At 38.5% G+C, this 27,873-nt stretch overlaps 1 protein-coding gene and 1 long non-coding RNA gene across 2 annotated transcripts in view; both read right to left on the bottom strand.

The window, feature by feature from the left end:
- LOC133643537 (uncharacterized) overlaps positions 1-27,873 on the bottom strand; it is a 264,818-nt gene that overhangs the window by 188,244 nt on the left and 48,701 nt on the right. The gene's annotated exons all lie outside the window — the stretch shown is intronic.
- The window catches only part of LOC133643592 (protein FAM83B-like), a 45,679-nt gene continuing 22,235 nt past the window's right edge, over positions 4,430-27,873 (bottom strand). The window contains exons 4-5 of the mRNA XM_062038261.1: positions 12,696-12,820; positions 4,430-9,279 (exon numbers count right to left, since the gene is read on the bottom strand). Coding sequence (XP_061894245.1) covers positions 7,422-9,279; positions 12,696-12,820 — 1,983 coding nt within the window. The 3' untranslated portion in view covers positions 4,430-7,421. The remainder of the gene's footprint in view (positions 9,280-12,695; positions 12,821-27,873) is intronic.

Here is a 27,873-nt window from a genome sequence, read left to right as displayed (position 1 = left end):
CTAGCTTTTTTAGCATTAAGCTAATGTTACATGATTCAGCAATTGCTAATCAATAAATAGCTAGTTCTGTTTTAACGTCGGGTTAATATTGGGGAGGGGGCTAAATTGTTATGGAAAATAATAATGTAACGTTAGGTAATTACAGTACTCCCACCTTACATTCCTCAGGGACATTTTTATTAGATCTTTTAAGCAGGTGTTTTTTGTTTACATTGCTATTGCCTTCGGGTTAGCTAATGTTTGCCCTGCAGGTAATAGTCACTTTCCACCCCTTTATATATTAGGTATAGTTGTAAGCCTAGTTGTTAAAGTGCACATCATTAATGTTAATTAAGCAATATCACATGAGAGGGAATGCTGTTTTTTAATTTGAGCACTGCTGTGATTCGGTTAAAGATAATCATAACATAACATTCTCATATAATATGTTAATTTGCTTTCTTTAAGTAAAAAAAAGGTCAAAGACAAAGCTATTTGGTTTCTTGTGAGTATATACACTTCACTGCCGATGTGGGGGGGGCGCCACCTAAAATCTTGCCTAGGGCGCCATATTGGTTAGGGCCAGGCCTGCCCACACTTCTCTTTTGTAAAGTAAATCTGAACAGCCGATATGGGCATTTACATCAACTATATGATTTGCCTGAGAAGCTGGACAGGACAAAAAAACAACAAAAAAAACATTATATTATTTAATTAACATGTCACTAGACATGGCCGCCACGGTACTGTGCTCTCTTGTAGTTGTTATGTTAATTCTTACATTAACCAAAAAGAGCACAGTCTACCAAGTCAAATTCCTCGGCTAATAAAGCTGATGTTCATTCTTATTCTGACTAAAACATTATAGTATTTGCACACTGAGCTCAGAGAATGTGCTTTTAACGCCATCCAGTGTCTACTTGTAAGATTGTGTCGTATAAAACATGTCAAACGTTGTTGTTTTCCAAACTGTGCACACATTTGTGTGTAAATAATGCATAAACACTCCTACCTCCATATCTCGCTACTCTTATTTTATTACAAAAATATCTAGTTTGCACTTGAAAAGGTTTACATAAAGCCAAACGTGTTTATCAAGTTTTTTTTTGTTTGTTCAATCGAAAAATAATTAACAAATTAATATAGCCGTCAATCCATTTTCTACACTGTTTATCCTCATGTATGGTCACAGGTAAGCTGGAGCCTATCCTAGCTGACTTCTGGCAAGAGACTGTGTACACCCTAGACTGGTGACGGATTCATCGACTATCAAAATAATTTTTAGTTGCACTCCTGAAACAAATACATATGTAGACCCTTTTCTACCGCAGGAACTTTTCGACCAAAACTACCCACGTAAATAAAGTTCCACTAGAAACCAATACGGTTCCAAGTCGTTACGAAGGTCTTTGGAAAGTTCCTGCAGGAACCTTTTGAGGGTCGGTCTGTGCTGTCGAACGCTGATTACTTGTTTACAGTGCATATGGAAAGTATTCACAGCGCTTAACTTTTTCCACATTTTGTTATATTACAGCCTATATCCAAAGTGGAATAAATTCATTTTTGTCCTCAAAATTCTACACACAATTCCCCATAATGACAATATGAAATTTTATTTTTGTTTCAATTTCGCTAATTTATTAAAAATAACTAAATAAAAAAATCACACATACATACGTATTCACAGCCAAAGCTCAATGCTTTGCTGATGCACCTTTGGCAGCAATTACAGCCTCAAGTCTTTTTGAATACAATGCCATTGTAGATGCACCACTGTCTGCTGCTTGTTTCAAAACAAAGCAAAATGCGACAGGTGGGGGCATGATAACATGAATGTGCAGTAAATGATTGATTGTCTCCCTATGATGAAAGTCCTGTATAGTCAGAGGTGGGTAGAGTTGCCAGAAATTGTACTCAAGTAAGAGTACTGTTACTTTAGAGATGTATTACTCAAGTAAAAGTAAGGAGTAGTCACCCAAAAATGTACTTGAGTAAAAGTCAAAAGTATGTTGTGAAAAAACTACTCAAGTACTGAGTAACTGATGAGTAACCTGTTCGTTAAATGATGACGGTAACAAATAATACATTAAAATTAAAAAAATGAAGGCAAATTGAGCCACAATAACTTAACAGCACCATAGGCTCAGTAGGCAGAGATTACAAAGGAAAATAACAAGTTAGTCTTTACGCAAACCATAAACTGATAGGTGTGGGCTGCACCTGGGAACACACTGTGCACTTCTGATTGGTGTTTGTATGCATGCGTGAGTGTGTGTGCGACTGTGCGTGTGTGTGTGTGTGTCTCTGTCTGTCTGTCTATGAGGCTGCAGTGCGTTAATAAATGTCCCCACACGATGTACATTTGACAGTGATTCATAGCAGGGAAGCTAACATCAGCCTACGGTGACAGTGATGTGCTTCCTCAAATTTGATGTTGAGTTCATGTAAGCTGAAATGTCCACTTGTTTGGGGAGACACATATGACAACGCATTACATAACAGTTTTTTTGGTTGTCCGAAGCGTGAACAGAGATTTTATGTGAGGCCAGGGGTGTTTGCGTTCGTTGTTGTCTCTGCCATTGTTGTTGTTTGCCGCTGAAACTTTATGTGCAGTTAATCATGTGACCGCCTGGCTCTGTTTGATTGGTGAAACGGAGTCAAACGTCACCAGTGACTGCATTTGATTGGTGAAACGCAGGCATGCGATAGATCCTACTTTGAAGGTCTGTCTGACAAACCAAAACAAACAAAGCGTGCATTAACAGATCGATAAAAATCAGTAGCGAGTGGCGAGCTGAATGTAGATAAATGGAGCGGAGTAAAAGTAGCGTTTCTTCTCTAAAAATATACTCAAGTAAAAGTAAAAGTATGTTGCATTAAAACTACTCTTAGAAGTACAATTTATCCCAAAAGTTACTCAAGTAGATGTAACGGAGTAAATGTAGCGCGTTACTACCCACCTCTGCCTATAGTACATGCAAAATCCTCATTTAAATAAAGCGATCTAGACCATTTGTCAATTGCACGCGCAGTCTTAGTAGAGCACACGCAACGCGGCCACGAATAGTACACACAACTTTATAGTTTGCACACGCTGTTTAGCACCTGATATTTGCATCTCAGCACATCGGGCCCTTTGTTTTTTAAACTTCAGTGGAATAAATCTCGTCTAATATTTTCTGTTTATTTACATGGCATCAACATAGATACTGTAATAATCTCCAATATGTAATTTTTATAAACTTCCCTGAACTGTGAAATGGGGTTTAAACAGTGTTGGGTTAATTACTGAAAACCAGTAACTAGTTACAATTACTAGTTACTTTATTTCAAAAGTAACTCAGTTACTAACTCAGTTACTTACACCAAAAAGTAATGCGTTACTGTAAAAAGTAACTATTTAGTTACTTCTTTTTTCCACCCTTTTTTTATGGCTCCCATTAATGCCCTTTTAGCCTTCATTTCAGTACTGTTATTGCACTGGAGAATAATACAATCTGTTGATCAACTTGACATGCATTTGCATCACTGAACTCAGAAAGCAATGTGGTCTACATACAACACACAAAGACAAAGATATGTTTCAAAGGGCCAATTTATTTCAGGCCAGAAAAAATTGACAAAACTATTTTAAATAGCTGCAACATAATGGCACTTTAACTTTAACTCTAAGTAGATAGGATCTTTGATCCAAGACACAACTTACATTGAACTAAAATGTTATTTTCTTTGTGCTCGACAAAAGAAAAGTATTGAGAATGTCTCCATGTTAAAAAAACTCGACTTCTGGCTTCGCCATGATGTCTTGTTAGTTGTTATGAGAGTAGCGTATGTGTGTGTGTGTGTGTGGCCCTTTAAGATATGACAGCATGAGAGGTGAGTGACGTCAGTGAGTGAGTGGGCGAGAGAGGTGAGGGAGCGGCGACAGTGAGTGCGTGTAGGTGCTCTAGCTTGGTGGATGGCTGCGTGCAATAAAGTCACAAAGTTGCAACAAACCGCCGGGCTCGTCATTCACCCTCAGCTGTAAAGACCCTCTTCCGGGTAAAGTGAAGGTTGTTAGACCCGAAGTACGGCTCTGGAGGAACGTCTCCCCTGCGGGGAGGCGTGCTTTCTGTGGGTGGGGGAAAGCACGCCTCTTCTTTTCCACCGGAGCGCTCCAATAAAACACACTCAGATCTTCAGTTTCTAGCCGATACTACATACAAATAACGTAAAATAACGCAGTAACGCATCATGCAGTAACGGTAACTGAGTTACTGTATATAAAAAAATAACGCGTTAGATTACTAGTTACCGCCGAAACTAACGGTGTTACAGTAACGCGTTACTTAGTAACGCGTTAGTCCCAACACTGGGTTTAAATAAGTAAAAATATTCAGCAGATCACAGTTCTACATAAACTAAAGACTCCAGGAACTTAAAGTTCCTTAATCTAAAATTATTTTCTCAAGGGGCCACATAAAAGCCGTAAAATATTGGCTAACTGACTGAACTCAATTCTGCTTGAAATGAATAATATACATATATATTTTGGTCAGAGTAATTGATGTATAACAAATGTAAAAAAAAAACGTAGCAAAAACATCATTTATTTATTCAAAATCTCCCAAAACAACAGCAAAACAAAATGTGCATGTTCAAAGGTGTAACTAAAGCACATATACAAGACCTGTGCTTACACAACCACAGCACCAGGAGTAATGCGAGGGTGAGCTGAAATGTGTTTTGAGATGAGAAAGTGGCAGAGCGAGGCACTGGTATTAATCTTTTTTAGCATAATTTGTTTGTGTTAAAGCCTCAAAACCAAGCCTTGGTTTATACATCTTATGTAAGCGCACTCCTCCCTCCTCCAAAGGCTTGAGTGTGCTCCTCTGGAAAGAAATCATACCTCGCGTCACAATGTAATGGCTGTGATTGGTTGGCTTTTAGAACATTAATTCCTGTGTGTATACGACTTGCTCAGAGCGGGTACAGCCCACCTTCGTGAATTCCTTCTTCTCTGATTTCGAAACAATATTTGCAATAAAAGTGAACTTTGCAACACATTAATTATTCCCAGCTCCAATGACTCTCTTCATCTCTGAAGCGAACATCATGGTTTATCACACACAAGGCCTTACATACGTGCAGTAGGCAAAAGATATAAGGAGCGTATGTACATGCACAACAAATTCATTTGCAAATTTAGAATCATTGTCCATTTAATCCACACATGGATTTGAATTTTCCCTATCCAATGTTGATGAACCTTAGTTGGGGCGAGGCAAATGCCCAGGTTTTACTGTACTGTATATACTGTACATTGTAATATCCACAACATTTTCACTTTGGTACTTCATGCAATATGTTTAATGCTGACACGCATCAGAAATTAAACTATCGGCGAAACATATAAGCTTATGTAAATGTACATGTACACCTACATACAGAATGTGCATTTATAGCAACACTTACCATGTACACATGTTCTACTTACAAAATTAAACAACACACACATTTGTGTATGTCTGGAGTCCAATAAAACATGTACAGTCCCAACATTTGCAATGCAAAGAAATACAGTGTTAAAAATATGTGATATTTACAAAAATGTACAGAAACCATGGTGACCGACTCTTAATCGTAGCAACCCTTTGTCACTCATAAGTGCTTTGGAATGTAAATAGACTTGTCTATAAGACTCATGGCACTTTGACACAAGTACTATTTAAATGACATCTCAGTCTGACATATGTACTGCTCTAATGATATCATTTAAGTTGTGGGTTTTCTCGAGGTCTGCCATGGTCCAGCAGGTAAACATACAGTACAGTCAGGTGCACCAGTGCACAACACAATTGGAAGAGCCCGAATGTAAACAGTGTTTGCTGGAAGCCTTCTTAATCTAAACACAGTGGTACTGTACAAATACAATACAACAAAAGAACTAGAACCTGTATCTGCAGAGTGACGTAGTATCTTGCCAAAAATCTCCTGCCGCGTCATTCGATATATCATATCTGTGTTCAGATGAATTGATTTGTCAATGGCATAAGCAGACTTCGGGAAGATTGACCTAGACACTGCACATGGAAGTACCCCCCAAAATAAATCCGCTGGCTTACTATATATTTATTTTGGACCTTGCTAATCATAAACCTTACCTATAGGTGTGTTGCTTTTGGTCAGGGGAAATGATTACCAAAACTAGCTAAACATCTACCGACATACTTTATGTTAATAAAGATAAAAAATCATGTGTGACATGTTTGCATTTTCTGCATCCTTGACCTTTTGCTTAAAACCTCAGAGAGCCATACAGATTCTATTGAACGTTTTTGTTCAACAGGCCTGAATCAAATTAAGCATAAGCATGTGCGACTTTTTCCTGGATATGTTTCGTTTTTTCTTTAGCTCATAGGTTGTTTCGGGATTTTGCCCATGAAGATATCAGTTACACAACAAAAAAACATTACAAACTCGCTTTAAACCATATGCTGACAAACCAACCACACAGCTCTCCATTATGTGTGCAGCTTGCAGTTCAAAGGGGTAGTACTGTGATTTCCGGACTATAATGCTTTTCCCCCACGCTATGAACACTGCATTTTATACAATGTTGGAGCTAATACATAGATTTTACGGTTTCAAAAGCATCTCATGCAGCCAGTAAACGTAGCCTCGTCACATCAGACCAATGAACTTGCCAAACGGATCACGGTGGACCAATGAAATTGTTCACAGTAAATCAAACGCACTCTAACAATCATTTAGTCGGCCAATTTAGTGCGTTGTGGGCTCACATTCATCGTGGAGAAGACACGACGAAATGCACTCAACGCAGCCCTGAAGCTGAAGACGATCAACCAAGCCATCAAAAAAAGCAAACAGCCGCCGAACGGAACAGAAATCCACCAACACTAACGGACCCCAATGGCCGAACTGAAGAGAAGGCCACACTCTGGTAGACTACTGTATGTCATGTTACAGGCACTGTCTTTTGGCAAACTCGTGAATAAACACGTGTAAATATTCCATGTTTTAATGTGTACACCTGTGACTGCGGCCAATACCTATAAAAAATTAAGTGGGCGCGGCTTATAAGCAGGTGCACTCTGTGGCCCAGGATTTACTGTAGTTTGACTTTATTGTGGGTTTATTATACAATGTTTGATAACACTGCCTGTATTGTTAATACAGGTTTTATAATGGCAACGGTTTTGAACAGGATGAATTAAATCACTTTGAAGTCTATATTATATATAGACTTCAAAGTGATTTAATCATTAATTTTAAATGTATTAGTAATTTAACAGAGTTGTATTCAACTATCTAGGTCCCACTGTGACAATATGGTAAATATCACCTGTTTGGGTACTAACTTGTGACAGTAAAATACAGGTTTGCCAGGCAAACAAATGTTCCGTGACCTGCACCTTGGCAAGACACCATTTCAAACTCTGCTATTTGTTCTTGTGGATGAAGTTTCCCATTTTATGAAAGAATTTCTCAATCTTATTTTCATGGTGACTCCTTCCCAGTCGGTGGAAACTGTGGTCATTCACTGCCTCACTTTTAGTTTTGGTTTTCTCCAGAGAGGTGAATGGAGAGCGTATAGGTTGCTTCTTTTCAACTGAACAGAAAGGCTCAAATCTGCTGTAGAGCCGATGGTCAGTTTTCCTGTCTTTATTCCAACCTGGTATGTCGTTGCTTTTGTCAGGGATGTCTGCCTTACTTTGTGTTTCATAGCGAGAGATTTGCGCTGGCCGCTGCTCCTCAGTGGTGAATCGTGGTTCGGAATATTTTACATCTGCCGTGTGGTTCTTGTGATAACCGCTGGATGAGTTGCTAGGGTGAATTCTAAACCCACTTTCAGAGATGGCGCTCTCATCCTCACCTTTTATAGTGTCTGTGCTGCTCTCTGACGTCACGCTTGGGGTTTCTATTGTTCTCGTTTGGCTCTCTCTTTTGTCTGGTATGTTCAAAAATGACTTAATCTTATTTGTGCTCTTCTTCAGAAATTGCTGAGAGCCCATTCTGTTGGATTTAACTGTCAAATCCTCGTCATTCCTATCCAGGGCTACATCAGACACCGTCCGAGCAGGCTGCTCCAGCCAACTGGAAGTGCTGTTGCTCTTGACATCGTATTGAGAGACAGATCTCTGGTCCACATTGAGATTTGACACGTATCCTCCATGATTGATTCCAGTTGTGCCTCGATCTATTTGCATTCTAGCAAAACCCCCATACATACCACTTGAGGAGTCCTGTGTGTATGACGAGTTTGATCTGGAATCTGCCACACTGTGCCTTTTGTTCCAGCTGTTTGTCAGGAGGTCAGGGTTTGTGGCGATCTGCCCACGTTGTGCTCTACCCAAACTGGCGTATGAAGACGGGTATGCGCTTGTCCCTCCGCCATAGTCCTCCAACATCTGCTGGGTTTTTCTCCTCATTATAAATTCGTCATTGTTTGATCTGTTGCTGTCGATCGGATTCCACTGCATTGAAGAGTAGTGCAAAGCGTTGTGTACTGATGACGGGTTACCTACAGAGGATGTGGGTTTTATGTGTGTGGTGATCTCCATCTGCTCCGGCATAGCAGACCTGTAAGTGAGGGAAGACCTCATTCTTCGATCAAATGGATCCATATAGTCAGACTCTCCATATGGGACATCTGGGTTTTTCAGGTAGGACTCTATCCTCCATGTGCGCATGAATGACTTGGATGTTTTTTCCAGCGTGGGCATGTTCTGCTGTACGGACAGAACGTGTTTGTCATTGCCATTGTATGACTGACGAACTTTTTGACTCCTGTACATGTGTGGCACTAAATAATTATTATCCAATGGATAGTGGTTGGTCCCAATTCCGGTTTCACGAGTAATATTCCAGTTGCTTGCTCTGGCTCGGACATTCTGTGGGATATATCCGTCTTGTCTCTCCCCGGCATAGCTGTGCCTTTTTAAGAAGTTAATCGTCTCTGTGGACGGAAATTGAGACACATGCTTTTGCAAACCAATGTCATGCTCAATCAAAGGTCCGTACTGATTCCTCTCGCAGGTCTTCCGGTAGACGGAGTCCAACGTGTGCCTCAACTGGTCCCGACGATCCAACGTTTGGCTGCAGTGGGAATTATATTTTGGCCAGGTTCGCATATCATGCAGACCGTTGGAGTGGAGAGAACCCTCTGGTTGGCACAGCTCAGCTGGCACGGCGGACCTTGCGTACAGCGTTCTAAACTCCTCATCGTAGGACTTCACCAGATGGCCTGTAATAACTTGCACCATGCTCAGATTGATCCTTCCACAAGACCAAGTAAAGCTGCCAACAGACAAAAATGTGATTAATTTATCAATGAGGAGAAATCCCATTATTATTTTCTGACTTTACAATGTGTTCCAGTAGTTTGCTTGCACAATCCAGTGAGATAATAGACAGAAACTTTCAGCAGAAATACAATCAGAAAAAACACCTGTGTAATTCAGTTATTTTGGGTAATTAATATCATTACAGTATAGGTTGTCTCTCACTACATTGCGGTTAAAATTTTGCAGCTTCACTACATCGCAAAGGCGTTTTTTTCCCCCTAATTTTTCAAAATTGATTTTGGACTAGATTAACTGTTATTTTTTATTTATGTATCCAAGGTATTACAGTGCAGTATTTGTCTTATTTATTACATTATATCGATAAACGCTACTTTCTTTTTTGGGTTAGTTTGAACCAGGGGTGTCACCAGCTTTTAAGGACAGGGGGGGCTTAGCCCCCAGGACATGCACAGGATGCGAGCGAACGTTACGCACGAGCCCAAAACTTCACAAACGGCTAACAAAGACTTAGTAATTATTCATTGTTATTATTATTATTTAAAAGAAATGCACGGGACGAAATGAAATGGTCCCCGGGACGATGGCTTTTAACCATTTTTTTTCTTTTTCTTTTTATGTTTTTATTAATTTTACATTTTATATTAAATGTCTTGGTTTTTCCTCCCTCTGAAAATCCTATGAAATGTTTAACAAGCCATCCTATAATAATACAACAGCTATTAATGTAACAATACAATAAAACAAATATATTTAATGATGTTTTTTTCATTATTTTAACAATAGGCTAATGTATATTACTTTATATAGATTCTACAAGAAACACAAAACTTAAAAACTAAACTATTTACAATTGCACACACAAGGTTTTGTGCAGCTTCACTCATTGTAAAAGAATAGAATGTGCTTCGTACACCTGCAGGACCGCAAGGAAGGTCGCAGAGAAAATGCGGACTGGAATTAGAGTTATGTGGGCATTTTCTATATGAACAAGTGGAATGGATTGGATACCGACGCACTAAAGGGGCTCTCTACCTTACGCTATGAAGTGAGGGGAAACTGAGTGAATAATAACAGGTTATATGATTATTTATTTAAACTCATATTCGGGCCACTTTATAATGAATATGTCGGCATGTATTTGTAAAAAAAAAAAATATATATATATATAAAACACCAAATTATTTAGGGGGGCTTAAGAATATTTTAGGGGGGCTTTAGCCCCCCTAAAATAGACCTAACAACGCCAATGGTTTGAACCCTATTAAAGAAACAATAAACGGCCGGCTAATCTGGCGCTGCTCTATCTTCACTGTGACTATCTTAAATAGACTACGTTTTGGCAGAACAACCTTTTGATGGACTTAATTTTCAACTCCACAGCTCGAAGTAGCTTCGGAGTCGGCTCAGCACTTTAGCTACTTGAGACTGCTATAAACTATTAAATGTCCGGCCAAAGTGGAGATTACCTCTTTTGATGCGCTACATCTTTGAAACCAGTAACTACGACTAATAGCTATGACTGTCAAGTTGACCAATTTTGTGCAGAGCAATTTATGTTTGAGGTTTTACCACCCAGTTCTAACTTAAAAAAATTACTCTGGATGTGACAAATAGTGACCGGGCGACGATGCTTGGAGGATCCTCCAGACTACCGATACTGTAATCTAGATTAAAATACACTCAATGCTATTATAATTCATAAAACAAGTCTAAAGGCACAAGTAAAGTTAGCTCGCTTATTAACAGATTTGAAAAATATTATTTTTCTGCCATACAAGTCTTCGAGGAGCTCTGCCCCACACTTTGAAAACCGCTGATTTATACAGTTCTACATTAATAATTAAACCATGAACAAGAACAAAACTCATCTGCATTCTATTAATTAAAAAATATTTTCATGACCTTTTTAATGATATATTTAGTAATTGATTCATATTTATGCCTTTTTAAATCATTAGACTTTTTTTTAATTCTAAAGAAAGTGTTTGTACTGTAGAATGCAGTGCATTTGGAAAGTATTCACAGCGCTTCACTGTTTCTGAATTTTTGTATGTTACAGCCTTATTCCAAAATGGAATTAATTAATTTTTGTCCTCAAAATTATACACACAGTACCCCATAATGACAATGTAAACAGTTTAAAGTTATTGGAAAAAAAAAAAATCACAAGTATTCACACCCTTTGCTCAATACTTTTTTTCAATACCTCAAGTCTTTTTTTTTATTTGACCCCACAAAGTTGGCTGTAACATAACAAAATGTGGAAAAAGTAAAGTGCTGGCATAGCTCGGTTGGTAGAGTCACTGCTGTCGTGCCCTTGGGCAAGACACTTTACCCACCTGCTCCCAGTGCCACCCACTTAAATGTAACTTAGATATTGGGTTTCGCTATGTGAAAGCGCCTTAAGTCACTAGAGAAAAGGGCTATATAAATATAATTCACTCCACACTTCAATACTTTCCAGATGCACTGTACAACATGAAGCCAGCCATCAGAGAGATCAGAGATCTGATGGCTGGTTACGTGCCACTACTAGTAGTTGCCCAAACGTCTATACCAGGGGTGTCAAACTCATTTTAGATCGGTGTCCACATGGAGAAAAATCTACTCCCCAGTGGGCCGGACTGGTAAAATCATGGCATGATAACTTAAAAATAAAGGCAACTTCAGATTGTTTTCTTTGTTAAAAATAGAACAAGCACATTCTGAAAATGTACAAATCATAATGTTGTTGTTGTTGTTTTACACTTACATGCTGCGGTTAATGGTATTCTATCTTTATTTGTCCTTATTTATACTTTCTGAATAAATGATGTGATAATGTTCATCAGTCAACTCATTGGTGTTCATTTTCAATCTATAAAGATAAAAAAATGATATTAAAATCAAATTACAGGATGTTATTTATGTAGTTTGCTAATTTTCCTCGACTGGTGCACTAACATCATGTAGGTTTATTTGTTTTTACATATGTAGCATGATCTACAAAGATACAAAGGATTGCTATTGCGACATCTAGTGGACACACTTAGAACCGCAGTTTCTTTCATTCAAAAATTTCGGCTCATTTTTATACTCATTTCGTGGGCCCGATCCGTACGTTTGACACCCCTGGTCTATGCTAATCTGCTCATTTAAAAAAATGTAACTTAATATTGATGCATCACAAGAAATAAAAGATCAACAGACTCGTACTTCATCATTTGATAGAACACACGGCTAAGCCTTGTCAAGGATGTAATTAATGATGTGTATTTGAAAAAGTTAAAAAATATATATATATTATTTTACTCAAGATCTAGCTATTTATATCTGTTATTCACACTGAAAGATTTATGAAATGACTCACTCCAAACATGAATCATAAATGAGGGCCATTCCAAAGTGGCTTGTGACAGTTGTATTTACCTGTAGGAGCCAAAAATCACTGTATGACAGTCCACTAAGATGAACTTCTGCTCCATTGCCCCATGAAATTTTGTGCCTGACCGACACAGATAATCTTCACCTTTCACAGTCCGTACTCTCATGTTCTGTCGAGAGAAGAGGAAAAAAAAGGAGAAAAGAAAACAAATAGTCACATGGAGTTGTCAATATTTACATTCAATGTAATCACTCAGTCACTCAGTAGATAGATGTTATTTTGAGGTGACATGTTTTGCTCATTTGTTTTTGTTGTTGTGATAAGCTCTTAATGGCCATTTGATTTGTGCTTGTGTTTCTACAGGAGTTCCATCTTAGAAAATCACTGGAATAACAAAACGATTTGTGTCAAGCAGCAGAAACTTCCATAATCAGAGCAGTCCTAATTTTCTGGGAAGGAACCGTTCAATCAGTCAGTAATTGGACTAATTAGGTTCATAGCTATCCTGGACTATGTACAAAATGCTTTCTGGTTAATGCCGTGACTATGTGCAATTGTTAAAAAAGCCTATTTCAGGGGACACATACCAATTTCCACCGTACCTTAAATACTGTATCTCACCCCTATGGACTATGGCTCTATTAGAAAACCAATGAGCCACAGGAGTGTTTGAAGTAGTGCTGCAGTATGACAGTAATGGTTTGTGTTTTTGAGTCTGAATTTTCTTCCAAATACAAACAAGCATTATTTCACAAGAATTGCAAGGTGGGAGGTACATTTAATAAGAACAAGGTTGAAGTGTTTTGGCATAGTATAGTAGAACACAAACACAACACGGGCTATGATCAAAAGTGCACCAGGCGGTTGTTTTTATTCAACCTGACCTTCAATTATGGTTACAAACAAAAAAACATGTTCAGAACTCTCACAAGTCGAAGGGAGAATTACTTAAAAATAGCCCAAAGAAGACCTCCTATTCTGCATAAGAATGGTAATGGTTTTGATTTGTTGTTTTATTTTATTTCAAACCTGCACACAGTTACAATATGATACATCACATATTTCCAGTTTCAAATTACAACATGTCCGAAAAGGAGTAAGAAGAAGCAGAGCCTACTTAATCCTACCTCTTTTGCATTCCATTGCAATTTTTAACACATTTGTTCAGACCAGTTGATCTGCCGTTTCTTTTCTTTTCTACTCTGCTCCGGGGTGGACCGCTAGCCTGTCCATCAGATGGGGACATCTCTACGCTGCTGACCCGTCTCCACTCGGGATGGTTCCCGCTGGCCCCACCATGGACTGGACTTTCGCTGATGTGTTGGACTTTCACAATATTATGTCAGACCCACTCGACACCGAGGATGTCGTTGTGGCTTGTACAGCCCTTTGAGACACTAGTGATTTAGGGCTATATAAATAAACATTGATTGATTGATTGATTGACTTCTTGTGCTCAACTTGCAACAACACAAACAATTTAAATGAATAATAAATAAAGTTATATTGTGTAAATCGTTTGTTTATAAGTTGTGATTCACATAATGTGATGACAAATCTGATCGAATTGTTCAATAAGGTTCAAGATGAGTCTTATTCCTTGTACTTTGTGAGTGCCTTGCCTTTGAACAGTTTCTTAAACTGGATATATTAGTACATTGTGTGACTTATTTTCTTAATACATTCTATAATTTAATTCCACATACTGATATAATAAAGATTTTAAGAGTTATACAGATACAAATGTGTTAGGATACATTTTCCCAAAGGATACATCTCTCCTCTTTTGTGGAAAGTAATTGTTATGCATTCTTAGATAGCAGGTTAAAATTGGCTTTAACTTTACAAATGTCATTTATATTAAAATTGAACAATTTGGGTCCTAGTATTGATCTCTGGGGTACGCCGCAAGATATGTGTAGAGCCGTAGACGTGTTTTTTCCTAGCTTCACGTATTGCTTTTTGTTGGTTAAGTAGCTTCTTACCCAGTTCAAGACCGACCCTCTGATGCCATATCGTTCTAATTTTTCGATAAAAATATTGTGATTAATTGTGTCAAATTCTTTAGTTTAGTCCATAAACACTGCACACTGTTTACCATTTATGCATTGGTAACATCTTCCTTTAGGTCGTGGCATCAGAATAAGTTTTGTAATAAAAATGTATGTAGTAACCTGAGGAAGACTTTAGGAAGTAGTTATTAATGATCAAATTTCAGGTACCTGATACTAGTAAGAACTCTCACACTGCAGCACGGATTTCATATTTTATTCATTCACAACTCCTCCAACACGAACATTATTGTTTTTGCACTTTTTGGCTTCTTATTGAGCTACTGCATTTTTGGTTGGGTTGTTTATTTCTTTTGAGTAACTTGTACATTTCTAAAAGGGGAGGAATGTAATAGAGTGATCTATGTTTGTCTGTTGCCATCTCCTGATTAATGTTGGCTATAGCGTACTGGGGTTAATTTTTGGTTGGCCAACGATTTACGTGGTGTTGCGCACCTGACGTCAAGTGTGCTGAGTCTGTTCTGAAGTCTACAGTAAAGAGACGTACTTCATCACCTCGCCTGGTTATTGCCTCCAACCCAATATATTACATAAAGGTAAGACCATAATAATGTTTTTTTATTAAACATGCTTTTTTGTGTGCTACAGTTTGTATGTGTAAAGTTAAAGTTAAGTTAAAGTACCAATGATTGTCACACACTGGGTGTGGTGAAATCTGTCCTCTGCATTTGACCCATCCCTTGATCACCTCCTGGGAGGTGAGGGGAGCAGTGGGCAGCAGCGGTGCTGCGCCCGGGAATCATTTTTGGTGATTTAACCCCCAAATCCAACCCTTGATGCTGAGTGCCAAGCAGGGAAGAATGCTGGTATGAGCTTTTAAACACAACCCGTTAACTGCTGCCAATCAAATGGTGAATAAGATACTCTTTAGGGTTCATATGTTTGTAAACCTGACTGTGATGAAGTCAGTGCCTCACCAGCCATGAACCTCACCGCACGTCACTGGTTCTGTTGCTGTGTTGTGCAAAATATTTGTTATTAAATGAACATGTGGTCAAAGAAAGGGAATTTCATTGTTCTCATTAACTCCAAAACATTATTCTATTTTTCAAAAATTAAGTTGTACTTTATACAGTTGTCCACCGTTTATCGCTGTTAAATGGTTCCGGTCATGACCACGATACATGAATTTCCGCGAAGTAAGAATCGTTAATTATAAATCACATGTTTTTGATATTTTGCATTCCCTCTCGACGTGAAATAACACCCTTTAGTCACATTTGTACTTTTTAATCCAACATAGTAAAGCTGCCTGAGGCTAAGCCAATCAGTGGCCATGATACTGAACAGCATGCTCTCTGATTGGTTTGGTCTCCCCTGATGGCCAATAGTACTGTAGTATTGATATTTGATCTGGCAATTGTTACGACCAAAAAAATTGTAGAATATGCTCTAAGAAAAGAAAATGTGGTGAAACCGCAATATTTGAAGTGCGATTTTGTGAAAGATGACTGCAATAACTTTTTGGAAATAATAGCCTAGCATCCAGTTAACGCCCAACCTTCTTAGTATGTAAATAAACACAGTGACTATAATTACATTATGTAAGGTACAACTCATTATAGAGTTTTATTTGACAACTGATATGGTGTTTATTTTGCTGACATGTTGAAGACGTGGGACGGTGTGGCTCGGTTGGTAGAGCGGCCATGCCATCAGTGTGTGAATGGGTGACTGTGGAATTAGTGTCAAAGCGCTTTGAGTACCTTGAAGGTAGAAAAGTGTGATACAAGTATAACCCATTTAATGTTGCTTTGCTAAAATATTGGTCTCAACTCTGTTTTACTCAATATCGGATCGGTTAGATAAAAAAAGAAAATGAGTATGCAGAGTCTCCTTTGTGTGCAGGAGAGCAATTCTGGTGTTATCTGAAATGTCAAAGCACATCATGCGGAGGAGACTGTTTTCCATCTGAAATCAGCAATATCAGGGCGAAGATAGAGAACAGGATGGATGGGATCATTTCACAGACACGCCATTATTTCGGCCTTGGTGCTCGTACAGAATGTTCTACAACTTCTGCATGCGGGCTGCATTATGCCACTCATACAAGAATGTTGCAATCTGCCTTATTATCTGCTGCCATTGAGCTATGCGTGGAATATTTCATTGTCGTTTTTTGGCGTCACTTGCATTAAAAACGTCCTGCTGTCAATGGCTAAGTGGTGCATTGTTGAACACGTGTTGCTTAATGCATGTCATTTCTTCATAGAATTTCAAATGCTGACACACACAATTAGGTCAAAGCGAATGGCGACCTTCACTTCCAAACGCTTTTAAAACGTCTGACTTCCCAGTACAAATTGTTCAAACATTGTAGCAAATATAAGCTTAAATGAACTCTATGTAGTTTTGAACTGTAATGATACAAACTGGGCGGCTTTCTAGCAACAAGCGGCTCTTTAGCGCCGCCCTAGTGGCTCCCTGGAGCTTTTTCAAAAATGTGCGAAAATGGAAAAAGATGAGGAGAAAAAAAATAGTTTTGTTTTAATATGGTTTCTGTAGGAGGGCAAACATGACACAAAACTTCCTAATTGTTAGAAATTCCACTGTTTACATTAAACATGCTTCACTGATGAGAGTATTTCGGAAGTCCTTGAACGCACCGTGGTTTGTTTACATGTACAACTTTCCTTGATGCTGCCACAGAAAGACGTGTTTTATGCCACTCCTTCTTTGTCTCTATTTGTCCATCAAACATTTTATGCTGTGCGTGAATCCACAAAAGTGAGCTTTGTTGATGTTACTGACTTGTGTGGAGGGCTAATCAGGCATATTTGGTCACTGCATGACTGCAAGCTAATCGATGCTAACGTGCTATTTATGCTAGCTGTATGCATCATTATGCCTCGTATTTTAAGTACATTTGAGGTAATTTTATTTGTAGTTTCCATTTCTTGAACACACACATATTTACCATTTCCAGGAGTTATCACACCCTTTGAAAAGCCTCCGTTTTAGTAATGTTTTCCAATGTTGTAAAACGTTTAGAATAAATATTACATTTCAACATTTCTGTCAATGAAGATTTGCATCAGCCTGCGACACAGTCATTTTGATAGTAGGCTAATATAGCTTATATAGACACTTACATCATGTGTTGCCTTCATTATAACACTTACATAAGGCTTTACATTGTTTTGCGGCTCCAGACTGATTTTTTTTTGTTGTATTTTTGGTCCAATATGGCTCTTTCAACATTTTGGGTTGCCGACGCCTGGATTAGGAGAACACTGATGATTATGTTTTGAAGAAATTTTCTTTTATTTTGAAGAAATTGTGTTTTGGTTGCTTCTAATCAGTTAAAATGCTGACTCCATGTAATCCCAAGTGTTTTAAATGTAGCGCAAAGGTCAAACTCTTAGAAAGGAGGAACTAGCATTAGATATTACTATTTCTATAATAATATTTGAGTTAGCTACTTATCATACAGTTTTAATTAGTTACACAAATTCTTCTCATCGATTGATAGCATCACTCAAAGGGCCTGATTTACTAAAGGTTTGCGCGTACTAAAACACGTGCAAACTTGATACCACACTGATCTACTAAACGCTTCTGTTAAGTGAGCATAGTCATTTTGCATCTGTCTTGGTTATTATGAAAAATATGTGCTGATCATCAAGACGGCCACAATGCTGGGAGTAGAAGATGCAAATATAATTACGCAGCACGCGCAGTGTGATTTATCAACTGTCATCACCATTTTGTGAGCACTATATAGCGTTTTATTTGGCACTTCTGATAAGTACGTGCAAACTGATACAGTAAAACACATCTGCTGTAGTGACGGGTTGGTTGCAAACTCTTTTAAGTGATCGACGGGAGCCGGCTCACGATGGAGAGAGCCAGGGTTCTATCGTTTTCGCCAACCCACCGCGACCCACACCATGTGCACAAAGGCAAATGTTTCAAATATTTTCCTCGGATAAAATACCCATCGAAAACAGCAGCTCTCTCTTCTACACTCCTCGTATAGACATTGTTACTCCACAAGTAAGTAGTCATTTTAAACAACATTGCATTCACTGTATATTCTACATGTGCATTTTCATTTTAATCACTGTTTAAACAAGAATATTAATTTCCAGAGGTGGGACCAAGTCATTGCTTTGCAAGTCACAAGTAAGTCTCAAGTCTTTGCCCTCAAGTCTCGAGTCAAGTCCCGAGTCAAGACAGGCAAGTCCCGAGTCAAGTCCAAAGTCAAGACTGGAAAGTCTCAAGTCAAGTCACAAGTCATGCATTTTGAGTTTCGAGTCCTTTCAAGTCCTTTTAACCACAGACTAATATTTTTACACAGATTGTGTATGCTTTTAAAACGTTGTATTTATTTATTAAAACAAGTGCATTTGAAATAGCAGGAAAAAAAATAGTACTGACATTGCAATTCATAATAGCACTATTAACCAGTCATTTTAATAGTGTAAACAAATTTAAACATTTAACTCATTCCTTTACAGAATAAACACATTTGCAAAAACAAGTGCAACTGTACTTATTTGTACAAAAGTGTTAACATTGTATGTCCATGGCATATTGCATTGTAACTAGTTCCACAGCAGTTTCTATCCTGTTCTTACCTTATCTCATTGATCTCATCTCATACTGTATGTGTGTTTATGTGTGCGTACACATGAAAAACATAACAAATACATGAACATAACAATGAACAGAGTTGTACTTTTTAGATGTCAGGGCCCTATGAAATATGTACACATATTCTTAATATAGTATACATTTTAACTGACCTTTATTTGACTATGTTTGTCTTTTTGTAGGTGGCTAAAATACGCGGGGCTGCTGACCGCCGTCTAACGTTACGTTATTGTGTGTGATACATTGACTAACGTAACGTTAGGTTTAGGTACCTCATGCAACCCTGCTTAAAAAAAATCACTTGACAAAAAGTATGAATAAGGTAGCGAACTGCAGTGGACGCAACAGATTGCCGTGTTTGCAATGACGTTATAACCACAGACATCTTATAAGTAGACGCAGCATTGGTTGCTGTGACGCGAGCAATTTGCATCTTGAAGTGGTGATGAGGAGCCGGCGAGTAGCCTAAACTGACAGTTGACAGGTAGAAAACAAAGATGCCGGGCTGGTGTTCAGCGTTTTCCTGCTCAAATGAGCGGACTGTTGAAAATAGGAATCGGGGGATTACTTTTCACAAGTAAGATTTAACATTTATGTACTATTGGTTGTATTTTATGAAAATAACATTACCACAGAGTTGAGAAGGAGCAAAGATCTTCAATATTTGTATGTGAAAATCACAAAGAAATCTTCTGGGGGAGGATGACGCCCCTACAGGGGTTTGGTTTACAAACTTTCAGCCCCACCTAAAACAAAATTCACCAGCCGCCACTGATTATGATGCATTCTCATTTTAGGCAAAATATAAGACAATACTTTCTTAACAGTATAATTGTAACCAGGAATAAGTCTTCAAGTAACAATATTCAAATACTAACATTGTTGGGTAAGACAGCATTTGGTATTATTCTGAATCCAGTGAAACAGATTGGTGGTTTTAGCTGATATAAAGACTTTCAGGTGTTTATATATGTTTAAGTATTTGGCAGACGCTTTTATCCAAGGCGACATACATAAAAAATACATATATAACAATCACTGTAAACATGATCATTTAAGGGAAGAATGTAATACAAAATATCAATACAAAGTGTCAAGACGGAATAAACTCTCTGCTGCTGCAGCAACAGAGATACAGTGTATAAGATATATAGATATCTAATGTATTCATACATTGTTTATGTAGGATATACACATGTATATATAACCTAATCATATTGTTTCTTCAATTTAAAAATAGCTGACTGTTTTTTTCCCCTTTCTCTGGGGATTATATTCCCAGTTTTGATCTCGGACGTCTGGTCACTTATAGCATATAAGAATATTATATTACTGTTAAGCAAACTATGAATAATAAAACACGCCAAAACATGTGTCCTTTATCATAGCTACACGTATGACAACAAAGCGCGTGAAAATCAGTGGTATTCAGTGAGGTAAGATGAATTAAATGCGCTGACAGTTCATTGCTCCTGCCAAATGAATTGAACTAGTGGAGCAGATCACCACTCCAAGATGGCGGCCCCGCGTCTCGTCTGCGCCTGTAGGCAGTAGCGCTCCATGCTGCGTACCCTTATAAGATGTCTATGGTTATAACGTTAGCAGTGAGTTTACAGCCTCACTGATTTAACTACACAGCAAATAAAAGTCACGTTACTTAGCCAATAAACGCTAGCTTACATTCAAAACTTACCCTTCTTTGTGCATCTTCAAATGTCGAACGAAGTTGGAAGTTGTTACGTCTCCGTCTATAATATTCGAACTGCATGATTCGCATAGGGCTATTCGTTTTTTGTTGACCGAGTCGTAGTTATAATACCCGAACGAAATTAACTTTGGCATAATTGTTTCTCACTGCCGCATTGTTTGACAATTCTTCTTCATTGGTTGTCCTGCAATTTGATTGGATGAGAGCTGTGTGATGAAAACAGCGTAGATCTAATTTGATTGGCTGTTGTACTGAGAGCACACCAGCTGACAGGAACAACACGCTGATAGACACAGACGAAGAAAAGGAAAAATACGGAGCGGCGCGCTCCCAAATAACTTTTTAATCTTTGGGTTTTGGGGAAAGTAGCAAGTCATGTCAAGTCAAAAGGCTCAAGTCCAAGTGAAGTCACAAGTCATTGATGTTAAAGTCTAAGTCGAGTTGCAAGTCTCTTTACAATTTGTCAAGTCGAGTCCAAAGTCATCAAATTCATGACTCGAGTCTGACTCGAGTCCAAGTCATGTGACTCGAGTCCACACCTCTGTTAATTTCGTAGACAATTACTGCCTGAGATAGTTCACATTGTATATTAACTGACAACAAGCATATAGACCAGGGGTCCCCAAACTACGGATACGACCCGCCAGCGTCCAAAATCCGGCCCGCGGGAAGTCCCAAGTTTAAAAAAATATATATATATATATATTTTTTTTTTATAATACACTACCGTTCAAAAGTTTGGGGTCGCATTGAAATGTCCTTATTTTTGAAGGAAAAGCACTGTACTTTTCAATGAAGATAACTTTAAACTAGTCTTAACTTTAAAGAAATACACTCTATACATTGCTAATGTGGTAAATGACTATTCTAGCTGCAAATGTCTGGTTTTTGGTGCAATATCTACATAGATGTATAGAGGCCAATTTCCAGCAACTATCACTCCAGTGTTCTAATGGTACAATGTGTTCGCTCATTGGCTCAGAAGGCTAATTGATGATTAGAAAACCCTTGTGCAATCATGTTCACACATCTGAAAACAGTTTAGCTCGTTACAGAAGCTACAAAACTGACCTTCCTTTGAGCATATTGAGTTTCTGGAGCATCACATTTGTGGGGTCAATCAAACGCTCAAAATGGCCAGAAAAAGAGAACTTTCATCTGAAACTCGACAGTCTATTCTTGTTCTTAGAAATGAAGGCTATTTCACAAAATTGTTTGGGTGTCCCCAAACTTTTGAACGGTAGTGTATTTATTTTTTTTTAATCTGTCCTTTGTAATCCATTTCATACCGCTTGTTACTCTCGGTGTTTCCTAGCCGCTCAGGCAAATCATATTGTCTAAAAATGCATTTTCCCATCGATAACGTGACATCATCGGCAAAGTGCGCGCTCTTTCAGTCAATTAGTGCGCAAGGAATATATATATATATATATATATATATATATATATATATATATATATATATATATATATATATATATATATATATATAAAACAGGGTTACTGTGTTTTATCCGTTATACAGTGCTCAATACCAGGGTAGAGCGGTATATACGTTAGGTTAGGAAAAAACACAGAGGCTATTTCATCCCTACAAGCCTGTTTTGCAGGTTTCCCTGCTCTGAGAAACTCCCCTGAAGAGCAGGGAAATCTGCGAAACAGGCTTGTAGGGATGAAATAGCCTCTGAGTTTTTTCCTGACCTAACGTATATATACAGTACAGGCCAAAGGTTAGGACACACCTTCTCATTCAATGCATTTTCTTTATTTTCAAGACTATTTACATTGTAGATTGTCACTGAAGGCATCAAAACTATGAATGAACACAAGTGGAGTTATGTACTTAACAAAAAAAGGTGAAATAACTGAAAACATGAACTTCAAGAGGTAGTCACCTGAAATGGTTTTCACAATATTATGTCAGACCCATTTGACATCAATTGCTTTCGGTCTCCCCTAGAGGAGGGGGGGGGTTACCCACATATGCGGTCCTCTCCAAGGTTTCTCATAGTCATTCACATCGACGTCCCACTGGGGTGAGTTTTTCCTTGCCCGTATGTGCGCTCTGTACAGAGGATGTCGTTGTGGCTTGCGCAGCCCTTTGAGACACTTGTGATTTAGGGCTATATAAATAAACATTGATTGATTGATTGATTGACTTCACAGGTGTGCTTGAAGCTCATCGAGAGAATGCCAAGAGTGCGCAAAGCGAATACAGCGTGTGGAAGTTCACATGATTGACGCAAACAATGGTAGCTTTCACTTTCATTTTAGGAATATACAATGCACATAAAACATAACATTTTGCTCTGTCCTCTGCTGATTTAGTTAAGTTTCTTTAGGGCGCATGCATGCACAACACCATTTTGAAAATTCCTAGGTAGCAGCAGGCAGCCGGTTCTAATACTAATCAAAAATCATCCCGGGGGCCATAGATAATTCTTTGACGTCACTGTTCTAGGTACTCAAAGCCCTTTGACACTATTTCCACATTTACCCATTAACACACACATTCACACACCGATGGTGCATTGGCCAACAGGTGTGGCTGTGTGATCACAATGAGGAAGTAGGAAGGGCTGAGGGGAGAGGTCACACACACTCGCGTGGAGCACACACACACACACACAGCAGAGCACACAAACAGGAGGGAGAGAGAGGAGCGAGTGAGAGGAGGAGATGAGTGACAGCAGGAAAAAGGAGTTAGATTTGGAGACATGTTAAAGTGTTAGACCCTGGACTAAGCATCCAACAGTGCAGCTAATGGAGTTGAAGGAAAGGCCAGCAAGGGACTCTGCTCATGACGCCGCCAAAGTGTGTCAAGTCTTGCAACTGATCCTGCTCCTAAGTTGGTTTGTGTTTGTTTATTTGAAGGACAATGTGCAGTTACGTTAAGACGATGGCTGCACCAGATTTAGCACCATGCTAATTTCCATCTGTAGTCCTTTTATGTCGCATCGAACATCCACAATAAAATTACACAGGGTTGAAAATACACAACAATATAAAAATACCAGTACAATACATAGAGGGAATGGGAATTACAAATCAGGGGGCGGTCAAGTTACAGTATTTTAGCAGCTTCATTTAAAGTGCGGAAGTATATAAAGTGCATCAGTTTTTATCAAAGTCCACATACAGTGCAGTAGCCATCAGATGATAGCCATAAGGGTATCACTCAAAAGCCATATACTCCTTTGATATTGCATAAATAAATAAAAAATGTGCAATGTTACAAGATTGGAATGGTACTCAGATGGCCATTAGACTACTCCCGCCAGGGTATCATCTGATGGTCAACTACCTGCCTTGTATTGCTAATGTGAGCAGGACTGGTGGTCTAAAAGCCGGTCTTTGACTGCTTGTGAGAAGCTGTGAAAACTACAGTTGTTCTTTAGATTGTCTGGAAGACCATTCCATTCTTTGATGGCTTGATATGAAAAGGCTGATTGGTCAAAGGCAGACATTTTTTTGTCTGTAGCATCAGCCAGTATATCACCACCACAGCCACCTGGTAGAGACCTACGACCCGGAGCTCTCTGAGCCAGTTTTGACAAAAGGCTATCACCCCAACAAAACAAATTAAAAATGTTTTATTTTAAATGCATCTATGTATATGCTAAGTGTATAAATAAAGCCATATAAGTACTATACACATGTTATAATTTATGTTTGTTTTACATGTGTTATTCATTTTACACCTAATTTGGTAAAAAATCAATTTACCGTATTTTCCGGTTTATGGTTTTCTCAAAACTCGACAGTGCGCCTTATAACCCGTTGCGCCTAATGTACGGATTAATTCTGATTTTGCTTACCGACCTCGAAGCAATTTTATTTGGTACATGATAAGTGTGACCAGTAGATGGCAGTCAAACATAAGAGATACGTGTAGACTGCACTATGATGGCAATATGACTCAAGTAAACAACACCAACATTTTATCTGTTCCATTGAAAATATAGAACATTACACACGGCACTCAAAAATCTATCAAAATGTTTTAGTACGACTTTGGTAAGCTATGAAGCCGCACCGCTTGATGTGCTTCAACATACGAGTATTATTATGGTGTGTGTATAAGGTAAGACTGTCACGGCGGGGTCGCATCTTTATCCGGGTCGTTCTCCTGGGATGCAAAACGGACAACTCCGGACAAAGCGTGAAAGTAAGGGGAAGGATTGTTTTAACATAAATCACAGCTTAAACCAAAAACAGGAAACAACCAAAAGAAAAGTGTGCCGTTCGCACGAAAAGCTACAGAAACCCAACTTAGCACTGGAATCATAAACTAGGAAATTTACTACCTGTGGCATGAACAAACGAGACTTACGTGGACCAGGCATGAAGCAAACAATGACGCCAGGCCGACTGACTGGCAAAGGCAGGCTTAAATAATGCCTCTGATTAGTGCTCGGGTAGCAGGTGAGCGGCCGAACACTAATCAGAGACAGGTGAACATAATTAGCAACCATGGCAACCAAAACAAACTCAGGGAGGTGCACACACAGGAACTAAAAGGAGTCCAAAACTAACAGAACATAACTACACAAAACATGATCTAGACCAGTGGTCCCCAACCTTTTTGTACTTGCGGACCTGTCAATGCTTGAAAATGTGTCCCACAGACTGGGGGGGGGGGGGGGGGGGTAGTAAAAAATAATATATATATATATTTTTTTTTTGCGCGCTTCCGCCTTTGTAGTCGGTGCCGACACCGTAGTCAATAATCTTCTTCTTTTTCTCTATCTTCTTGTAATGGGACATTCATCCTCCACTGTTGCCATTTCTAATATAAAGTAGTGTAAAGTTCTTACTGTCAGTAAACGCACCATGAAAGCACTAAAACATACCGGTGTAGTGAGTTGACATTATTCACCCAAGGAACTTTAGTTATTAAAGAGTTCCGGTCGGACGGTTTTTCACGGGACACCTTTCCGGCGTTGTTGTTTCCGGATGAGGAGATGCTGCTCCGTTATTGATTTAAGTAAAGTCTGAATGTCATTAAAACAGTTAGCTCCATCTTTTGACACTTCTTCCACTTTCGTCCTTGCACGCTACACCGCTACAACAAAGATGACGGGGAGAAGACGCTGCCGGAGGTGAGCCACGTAAATAAGACCGCCCACAAAACGGCGCATCCGGAAGCGACTGTCAGAAAGCAGCTTGAAGATGATCTGTAAAACATAATCTTTCAAAATTTTGACCAAAGAACCACCATTACATGTTATGTAGACCACAAGGAAGTGTTTCACATTTAGAAAAAAAATAAATAAATAACATGACTCCATTAATGCACCCTATAACACGGTGCGATCAAAAATAGACCATTCATCGGCAGTGCGCCTTATAATCCGGTGCGCCCTATGGTCCGCAAAATACGGTAAGTAACAAAAAATCTGAGGAGCCACTTGGGAGTCTTTTTAATGAGCCGAGCCAAAAGAGGCGGAATTCCCATTACTGACTGTTTGCATGGTCTGTCAGAAATAAAAAATATTGACATATCGTCTCTATTTCCGTCCTTGTATAATTTTATAGATGCATGCTGGGTGACTTAAGGGGCTGATTAAAAGAAATTCAATTGATGCATTTTTTTCCATGGCGTTTGCATATTCATTTAGAATATATATTAACATATGAAAAAAAATCCCTAAAGTATGCATTGTTTTGCTAAGTGCAGCCTCTCTCCCATTTAGTCGCATCTGCAGCACACACAAAAAGTGAGTCTCCTTGAGGATGCCCTGCAGGACTGTTTCTAAAACGTGCCTAAGAAGTGGTACGTGTCTACTGCTTGTTTGACAGCAAACCCCCACAGGTAGGAGCATGATAATGTGAATGTGCAGTAAATGACTGAGAGTGATAAAATATATGTAGTACAGGCAAAATCCTTTTTTGGAATAAGGCGGTCTGTACGGGTTAAAATAGCACAAGCAATCGCACGCAACATGCCCACTAATAGTAAACGCAATTTTTTATATTGCACACAATGTTTAATAGTAAATCAGGCCCAAAGCGTTTCTCAGTGGTCTTGGACTCCTCATGAGCTGTCGTTGCACCTTTTTCCTGGAGTCGCCCCCACTTTTGTGAGTACTCGTTTGTCGGTATAATCACTCGCCATACAGCAATAGATGATATCTGTCTATTACCTGACCGCTTCTATGTTAGCTACCTCTCTTTGTTTATAATGTATATTTTCTGCTGCTCTTTTTTTTTGTTTTTTTTGCTGCAGCTGTTACATATACTGTAATATTACACATGGTAATTGGGATGTGTTATATATTGTATATATTATATGAAAATATTATATAATATGATAATATATTGTATCAGTATATATTATATACCGGGTACTGTATATATATTATGTAAATATTACATATATGTTATATTTTATATTGCTACTACGGTACATTTTTAGTCTACTTTATACCTTTTGTTTCCACCCTCTTTTTGTGCCCTTGTGTGCATCATCCTTTCCATTCTTATCCTTTCCATCCTTTGTAACTGAGCGACTGTGTCATTGATTGATTGATTGAGACTTTTATTAGTAGATTGCACAGTACAGTACATATTCCGTACAATTGACCACTAAATGGTAACACCCGAATAAGTTTTTCAACTTGTTTAAGTCGGGGTCCACGTTAATCAATTCATGGTACAATTTCTCTTGTGGATCAATAAAGTTTGTCTAAGTCTAAATTTGGCTATGTTTCCTTGGCACCTGAATGTAAACAAATGCCATGGGAGGATGTACAACTGACATCAACTGTAATGATACCGAGTACAATAATGTATTTAGTCGAAACTACAATGATTACATCAATATTTTTTATCGTCACAAAATCT

Source organism: Entelurus aequoreus, linkage group LG26 (genome assembly GCF_033978785.1).
Source record: "Entelurus aequoreus isolate RoL-2023_Sb linkage group LG26, RoL_Eaeq_v1.1, whole genome shotgun sequence".
Classification (NCBI taxonomy): Eukaryota; Metazoa; Chordata; class Actinopteri; order Syngnathiformes; family Syngnathidae; genus Entelurus; species Entelurus aequoreus.
The sequence above is the reverse complement of the archived record's forward strand: the minus strand, read 5'-3'. Positions and strand labels throughout refer to the sequence as shown.